At 31.4% G+C, this 9,728-nt stretch overlaps 1 protein-coding gene across 2 annotated transcripts in view; it reads left to right on the top strand.

The window, feature by feature from the left end:
* The window catches only part of LOC100208600 (alkaline ceramidase 3), a 48,913-nt gene that overhangs the window by 18,205 nt on the left and 20,980 nt on the right, over positions 1 to 9,728 (top strand). For both annotated transcript variants that reach the window (XM_065788674.1, XM_065788675.1), the window contains exon 6: positions 124 to 205. In XM_065788674.1, coding sequence (XP_065644746.1) covers positions 124 to 205 — 82 coding nt within the window. The remainder of the gene's footprint in view (positions 1 to 123; positions 206 to 9,728) is intronic.

Genomic DNA, 9,728 nt, shown 5'->3' with positions numbered 1-9,728 from the left:
ATATATATGTGTATATATATATATGCATACATACAGAATAAAATTCGATTATATAATTCACATAAATATACAATTTTCATGTCCCTTTAGCATTAAATTTACACTTGTTACTTTTTTTTATAGATTAGAACTAAAGGGAGAAGAAAACAAGTTTAATGTCTGCACTGCTACAATTTTAATGATTATTTCTGTTGCCATTACTCTGGTAACTTTATAATAAATATGTGTGTGGTTGTTTATATATATATATATATATATATATATATATATATATATATATATATATATATATATATATATATATATATGCATATATATATACATATATATATGTATATACATATACAGTTATGGACAAAATAATAGTAGTGTGATTAAAGTTAACAAATTAATATTATTATCTTTAAATAGTTACTGAAAATGAAATTGTAATACTGGATTATTAATTAAATAGGCGTGAAATGATAAACTAATTAGTAGAATATTTTAAATTTTTACTTTTATTCATAATAATTATATAAGTATAAAAAACAGGTTGAACATAATAATCATAATATTAATTTATTTAATGTTATATTGCAAATAATTTATTTTATTAACAAAAAAATGATATAAATTTAATTATACAATATTAAAAAATTAATATTTAATCGCATGCGCCCGGTTTTTTACCACAACTTTGCATTTATTCGGCATTGAGTTGATCAAATTTTGACAACATCCTAAAGGAATGTTGTTCCAAGCATTCTGGACAACTTGCCATAACTCCTGCTGATTTTTTAGTTTTTGACTATAAACTGCCTCTTGTACATCCGTCCAAAGGTTTTCGATCGAATTGAGATCTGGTGGCTGTGCAGGCCAATCCATAACTTCAACCCTATTCTCGACGAACCAACTTTTTAACCTGTGACTGGTATACTTTGGATTGTTGTCCTGCATATAAACCCATCTTAGGGGCATATCTTCTTCTGCATAAGGCAACATGGTATTTTGTAATATTTGAAGGTATATGTCTTGGTCTATAATACCATCAATCTGCATTCGTTTTTGCAAAATACAATCTTGCAAAAACGCATGTCTTTTTTTCAAAAGGAACTTTTCTTGGGTTTCTGGCAACTAACTTACTTTGTACTAACCGCCTACGTACTGTTCTCAAAGAAATGCCTAAATTTAAATCTTCTTTAATATGGCGGGAAGTTACAAAAAGATCGGCAACAGCAGCACGTTTTATCAATCTGTCTTCATGTTCAGTCGTTTTTTGTTTTCGGCCCCTTGTTTTGCCTATATTTTTCCATTTTAGAGCATTTCTAATCATCATAGGAGAACAACTTAATGTCTCTTGAATAAATTTGTATGTTTTCCCTTCTTGTTTTAATTTAATAATTAGTTGTCTCTTTTCTGCACTACAATGCTTTGAACGACCCATAATTTCTATTTATAAATTAAATTTATACGATTATTTTATATATTTCATTAAATTAACGCTAAAATTAATCTTACCTTTAATTAGTCTTACTAAAACCAAATAAAAGCTAATATAAATAAATTGATAGGAAACAACAGATATGTTATTTTAACCTACAAATCTAGATATGTTCGTATATGAAATTTGGCCTTCCCTAAAGTAATTTGAATTGTGTTACCAACATTTTTTACTCCCATTTCATTATTCAGTGTTTGTATTACTGTTATACCTAAATTTATTAATTTATATTTAAATTTACATAAAATTATTATCAAAAATCATTGTTTTACTAGCCACTACTATTATTTTGTCCACAACTGTATGTGTATATATATATATATATATATATATATATATATATATATATATATATATAAATTTTTAAGTAATATTTCGGCTCATATAGTGAGAGCCATTATCAAACTAATAAAACCATTATCAAACCAAGAAATAATTATCAAATTGTTATCAAAGCCATTATCAAACTAATAAACCTAATAAATAATTTTATTAGTTTGACAATGGCTCTCACTATATGAGCCAAAATATTACTTAAAAAAAGAAATAAATAGTATGATACCATATATGATGTTTTAATGCTTATAATATATATATATATATATATATATATATATATATATATATATATATATATATATATATATATATATATATATGTATATATATACATATATATATATGTTAGGGTAGGTCATAAAACAGTAGTTTTGAATATATAAAAACCTTCTAAATGTGCTTATGCAACACAGGATTTTCAAAGTTTTGAATAAAAAATATATTTAGATCCCTAATATTATTTAAAAGTTTTTCAAAACTTATTTTAAAAAAATTATTTTTTTATTTATAAATTATACTGCATAAAAATGGCATCATTCGAAGGGCATCTATTCTGAATTCGATGGGCATTATTCAAAGATCCGCTTCAGATATGGTAACAACTTTCCATACAAGGACAGTTGTTGCCATATCTGGAGCGGATTTTAAATTTATAAAGAATAGAATCCCATGTATAAAAATGTTGCGAGCACGATAAAGAGATACAACCTTAGCAGATGCTAATTTTGCAATTGATTTGATATATGGTTATGAAGAAAGATCGGAAGTCAATTCTAGAAGACGAAGGGTAGATGACTCATTTATATTAGGTAGATTATCATTCATAAATAAAGGAAGATCTTGATTGTTCGGTAACGATTAGCTGAAAAAAATTGAGTTTGCCTAAGCTAAAGTTCATCAGCCACTAAGAACCCCATGCTGGAGCAGAAGTGAGATCCTTTTCAAGCTTAAATGCCCCCTCTAAGCAATTAGAGAGTGTTAGCTTTTTGTCAAGACAAGAATAATTGGTAGTATCATCAGCAAACAATTCCATCTCAGATGTGAGAATTTCTGGGAGATTGTTAAAAAAATGTAAATTAAAAAAAATGTATGACCAAAGATAGAACCCCTTGAAGTTTCAGGATATGAAGAATAGTACTGTCTATCAAAAACAACTTTTATACTACAATTGGTAAGAAAGGATTCAATAATCTTAAAGATGTTACCTGATACATCGTAAGAAGAGAGTTTATGGAGATAGCATTAATTAGATGTGGAGAGCAATAGCCTTAACCTCTCCACATCTAACTAATGCATAATAAAACCTATCGGTTATTACTGTTAGTAAATCAACTGTAGTACGAGGAGATCGAAAGATCGAAATCCGTATTGATGATCAGAAAGTAAGTTTTTAGATTCAAGATGAGAGAAGTGTTTGTTAATTAAAGACTCAAAAACCTTGCTTATGATGGGAAGAAGGCTAATGGGACAGTAGTTAGACAAGTCAGATCGCTATCCAGATTTTTTGAAAGTAGGGATTACAGATGCCACTTTCCAACAGACTGCAAAACAAGACTCTAATAAGCACTTGATAAATAGTTTTGATAGTATAGACGACAGATCCAGAATACATTTCTGCAAGACTATAACAGGTATGTTGTCCGGATCACAAGCTGTAGAAGAATCTAAGCAGGAAATCACTTTAGATACAGTAACTGGAGTGATACAAATGTCATAAAACAGATCAACCTGTTTGTTGGCCATATCAGGTAGGGCGTGGAATCAGGAGATGATATTGATGAGTTCTAAGCAAACAATTCAGCCTTGTCTTCAGGTGAGATAACAAAATCTGAACCATGCAAGAAAGATGGAATAATAAATTTGCTCTTATTATAGACACTGCTAAAGATTCTCCTCTGGAGCCTTGTTTTTGAGATAAAATACAAGATTTTGTGTCCTAAGAAGAGCGGGCTTTGGCGTTTGACAAAACCATTTTACAATCTAGCAATAGTAAACAGACATCTGTTTTCTAAAGAATTATTTCGACCATAGATATGGAAGTAAAAGTTATGATTGGAAGTTGCAGCAGCACAATGAGAGAAAAACCATGGAGAAGAGTTAGGGTTGAATTGGAATCATCGAGGGGAAATAAAAGACTCCATGTTAGCTTGAATCCAAGAAGTTACATAAGAAGCACATTTGTCTGTAAGAAGATGAAAGATTTTTACCCAAGGGCTACCACAAAGAAAATAATGGAAAGAGTCTTAGTCATCTTTAATGTAGTTGTAAGAGGTTTGATAATAGGAGGGTTCTGATGATGAAGAAGAATGAGGTAATAGCTTTAGAGAGATCAATCTGTGATCAGAAGCACTTAAGGGTGAATACGGAAAAACTGAGCGCTGACTAGGATCAGTTACAAGACATAGTAGAGTGGAGAAGGTAAATGATTTGGATTGTCTGGAAAGTGAGTTTGGGAAGTTGACTATTTGTGTTAGAGATTGAGAAAGGCAAAGGAGTTCAGTCTTGAGATAAAGAGTGATATAGAACAAAAAAAGACGAGAGAGTGAATTGGTGGCAAATGAAAGCACATAAAAGATTAGTTTGTAAATTCAAACCTAGTTTCCTAACAAATGGGTTAATTTTTACGAATGTAAATGTCTAGGCCAAGAATGTGACTATTGGAGTCTTCATAAATTAAAGGAAAATAACCATCAACACTAGGATCGCAAGATGAAACAGCTGAACTTATATAAATATAACAAAGAGCAAGTAGGTTTGGTGAACTTTGCAAAAGATAAGACTCAACAAAAGAAAAGTAAATTCGAAAACCATGAATATTAGTGAATGATAGATTTAGAGAACTTTGTGATAAAGATGGTTAAATTGTTGAGGTGCTCTGTATTAATTTTGCTTTATTTGATAACAATAACACATAACAAGCTTTTGAAAAACTTTATTTTTTTTTTAAGTATTGTTAGGGATCCATTTAATATTCAAAGATATTGAGCTTGGATCTTGAGCAAGGACCTCAAGAATATATTATCTATTTAAAAATGTATATATATATATGTTTAAAAAAAATACATATATATGTACATATGTATGTATGTATTAGGGGTGTCTCAGATAAGCTGACAGGATATCCATCTTTGCTTCCAACAAGGCTGCAAGCAGCCACTAATTAAAGTTGAAAGTTACTGAAAGAGAAAAGATGAAGATTCTAGAGCAAGATAACGATTGACGGACAACTTGGTTGCAAATTATATGAGTCAGGAAAGCAAGATGAAGGAAGCGAATTCCAAAGAGCTGATGTTCGAGGAAAAAAACTAGATGAATAAGCGTTTTTGAAGCACTTAGGAACAGTCACAGAAAAAGGATGACACTTATTTGAATGAAGAGTAACACGAGAATGAATTATAGTAGATGGCACAAGAGACGCTAGCTCTTTAGAGCAGTGCCCATTATAGTATTTGTAGAAAAGAGAAAGAGAAGCAACATAACGATGATATGACAATGGTTGGAGGTTGGCTGCAAGAGCAGGTCCAACTATGTTTACAACGCGTTTTTGCACCTTGTCTAAAAGAGAAAGGGCATCATTAGAAGATCCGCCCCAGATATGGCAACAGTATTCCATACAAGGCCGGATTTGAGATTTATAGAGATAAAGAATAGAAACCGAAGTAAGAAAATGATGAGCTCGATAAAGAGATGCAACCTTAGCAAATGCTAATTTTGCAACTGATTTAATATATAGTTTCCAAGAAAGATTGGAAGTAAGAGTTAATCCTAGAAGATGAAGAGTAGGTGGCTCATCGAGTACATCACCGTTCATAAATATAGGAAGATCTAAATTATTGCGATAACGATTGGCTGAAAAAAATTGAGTTTTATCTGAATTAAAGTTCACCAGCCACTGAGAGCCCCATGCTGTAGCAGAAGTGAGATCCTTTTCAAACTCAAATGCCCCCTCCAAGCAATCAGAGAGTGTTGGTCACGTGTTATCACGACAAGAATAAATAGTAGTATCATCAGCATACAATACCACCTTAGATGTGAGAGTATCTGGAAGATTGTTAATGTAAATTAAAAAGAGTATAGGGTCAAGGATAGAACCTTGAGGAACCCCTGAAGTTACAGAATAAGAAGAAGAGTGTTGTCCATCAAGGACAACTTTTATGCTACGATTGGAAAGGAAGGATTCAATGATCTTAAAGATGTTGCCGGATACACCATAAGAAGAAAGCTTATGGAGAAGACCAGCAAACTTTATCAAAAGCTTTTGAAATGGCAAGAACGATGGCCTTAACCTCTCCACCTTTATCTAATGCACGATAAAACCTGTCAGTTATTACTGTTAACAAATCAGCTGTAGAACGAGAAGATCGAAATCCATATTGATGGTCAGAAAGTAAGTGATTAGATTCAAGATGAGAAATTAAGTGTTTGTTAATTAAAGATTCAAAAACCTTGCTTATGATAGGAAGAAGACTTATGGGACGGTAGTTAGACGAATCAGATCGCTCCCCAGAATTTTTGAAGATAGGGATAACAGATGCCGCTTTCCAGCAGGCCGGAAAGCAAGATTCTGATAAGCACTTGTTGAATAGTTTTGAGAGTATAGACGACAGCTCCGGAGAACACTTCTGCAAAACAATAACAGGTATGTTGTCCGGGCCACAAGCTGTAGAAGAGTCTAGGCAGGAAATCACTTTAGATACAGATGCTGGAGTGATATGAATGTCAAGCAATGGATCAACCTGTTTGTTGGCAATATAAGGTAGAAAGCAACTAGTGGAATCAAGAGATGATATTGATGAAAAGTTTTTAGCAAACAATTCAGCTTTGTCTTTAGGTGAAGTGACAAAGTCTGAACCATTCAAGAGAGGTGGAATTATAGATTTGCCCTTTTTATTGATATTATTAAAGATTCTCCAGAAGTCACGAGAGCCTAATTTTTGAGATGAGATACGAGATTTCATGACCTGAGAATAGCGGGTTTTGGCGTTAGACAAAAGATCTTTTTACTATTGTTTCTAGCAGTAATAAACAGACGTTTGTTTTCTGCAGAATTGTTTTGCTGATAAATATGGAAGTAACGGTTTCGATTGGGAATCGCAGCAGCATAGTGTGAAGAAAACCATGGAGGAGAGTGAGGCTTAACCTGGAATCGTCGAGAGGGAATAAAAGATTCCATGCCAGCTTGAATCCACGAAGTTATGTAAGAAGCACATTTGTCGACAGAAAGATGAAATATTTCTACCCAAGGGCCATCACGAAGAAAATCACGGAAAGAATCCCAGTCAGCTTTACTGTAGTTGTAAGAGGTTTGATAATAGGGGGATTCAGGTGATGAAGAAGAATGAGATAATAGTTTTAGAGAGATCAAATTGTTATCAGAAGCACCGAGTATCAAAGCAAGAGTGAATGTGGAGAAACTGTGCACTGACTAGGATCAGAAACAAGACATAAGTCGAGTAGAGAAGGTAAATGATTCAGGTTGTCTTGAAAGCGAGTTGGAAAGTTGACTATTTGAGTTAGGGATTGAGAAAGGCAAAAGTTGTGGGATTTAATGCCTGCCAAATCACTGACACTAGAGCCAAGCCATTCAGAGTGGTGAACATTAAAGTCACCGACAACAACTATATTAGCTGATGGATAAAGAGAGAGGGCTTGGTCAATATGATCAGAAATAACGTCAAAAAGTGTGCAGTCTTGAGATGAAGTAGAGCGATATAGAACAAAGAGAAAGGCAATAGAGTGAAGTGGTGCTAAACGAAAGCACATGAAAGAATAGTCTGTGGATTCAAACCTAGTTTCACGACAAATGGGTGAATTCTTACTTATGTAAATGCCCAGGCCAAGCATGTGACTATTACGAATTAGAATTTTAAAAGTCTTTACGAATTAGAGGAAGATAACCATCAACACTAAGATCACAAGATGAGACAGCTGAACTCAAATTAGTCTCACAAAGAGCAAGTAGGTCTGGTGAACTTTGCAAGAGATAAGACTCAACAGAAGAATTATCTGGCCGGATAATAACTTTATCCAGTTTTTTATATACCAGATTTTTCATGTTAATGGCATTTGAAAATTGCAAGAAATCTAGAAATGTTATTTTTTAAAATAATCTTATGTTTCTATTCAATAAGGTTTCTATTCAATATTGTTATTGTTAGTATTAAAATACTACTTTTTTTCCTCCTTTATACAATTAAGATTAAAATCTCTCCACATGGAATGCAAATTGCTGTGAAATTACAGTTATCATTAATTTTGAAAAGCTTCCAAACGAAACTTGTCAAGTTTTATTCCGGTACTATTTTGTCATAATAAAATATATATTGATTTGAATTACATTATCTGTCTGGATAATTTTTTAATATCCAGGTATTCGATATCTGATTATTAAAAAATGTTATCCAGGACACCACTAATATATATATATACTAGCAGAAAGCAACCCGTAATATGGGTTACGGTCGGTCTGTTACTTAATTTATAGTGACTGTTTTCCGCAATCAAAAGTTGCGAAACCTTAACTAATACCCTGTCAGAAAAACGCCTTCAAATTAAAAAATTAAACCATCTGTAAAATTAAAATAATTTAATTTTCCAATTATTTAACGTTATTTGAGTAATTTACAACTGACATAGGTCATATCAGTGTATAGCAGAACCATTTTCCTAGACATTACTAAGTTCAGCAAAATAAGGTTTTAGTTACTGACACAAAATAATAACACTTCATCATGCCTTAAATTGACGAAAGATTAAAGCTAAATTCTTGTTATATTTTTTATAAGATGAACTTTAATTAATAAGATTAATATGAACTGAACGTAAATTATTTATGAGTTATTAATTTTTTGGTATCCCCTTGATACATGTTTCTTTAAAAAAGGAAATTGTCTTTAAAACGATAAATGCACACAACTAAATAAATTTATTATAAATAACTAAGCAATTGAGTACAAATACGTTTCAAACAAAAAAAAGTTGATTTACAATCAAACATGTGTATAACAAATTGTAAAAATATGTAAACTTTGATCTTTTATATTGCATTAATGCGTCGTATGACACACCTAAAATAAAAATTGTAACAGATAAGTAGACAAAAGAAAAACAAAACAAAACAAAAAAAACAACTGGAATACAATTTACCTGCTTTTCGGTAGCCTGTTGCTTACTTAAACTGCTGTCATGATGCAACTTGTCGGTGTTGTTTTACGACGTTATTTCACGTTGGCTTTTAGTAAACTTTAGTTAAATTTAAAAGACATAACAATAGATTTAAAATATTTTAATTTTTTAAATGCTTCAAAGAGCCAAACTAAAAACATTAATAATAAAAAATCAAATAGATATAAATAAATTGCATTTATATAGCTAAATAGTCTTGGCTAATAGTAAATTTTAAAAGCAGTGTTTTCAATAAATTAAACTACCAATTAATTATTTTAACAAATAGAATGTAGCATCATATTATGATGATTGGGTGTTGAATCAATTTAACTATATTTAAGTTTAATTAGTGAAAAACAAATAAAATTTCAATTAAAAAAGACAAAAACAAACCAAATATACAACAATATATTATAAAAAGAAATAACAAATTTAAAAAAAATAAATTGCAAAATTAAAAAAAATAAAATAAGTCACCGAAGAAAAAGCGGCAACAAAAAAGTTATAAATATCTTCACTGATAGAAGACATTTACAACCTTTTGGTTGCTGTTTTTTCTTCAGTGTCTCCCAACACCCCGGTATGGATGAGCCCTCCATTTGAAGGATGGCTCATCCATACCGCCATTACTTTGCCACTTATTGAAGGACCTCTCCGAGAGAGGCCCTGGGAGTTGGGAGCGATATCTTTGGTATTCCTCAAATGTTAATGACTCTAAAATTACAAATAGAAGGATATA

The sequence above is a fragment of the Hydra vulgaris genome, chromosome 01, assembly GCF_038396675.1.
Source record: "Hydra vulgaris chromosome 01, alternate assembly HydraT2T_AEP".
Taxonomy (NCBI): domain Eukaryota; kingdom Metazoa; phylum Cnidaria; class Hydrozoa; order Anthoathecata; family Hydridae; genus Hydra; species Hydra vulgaris.
Note: the sequence above shows the minus strand (reverse complement) of the source record. Positions and strands in the feature narration are given on the sequence as shown.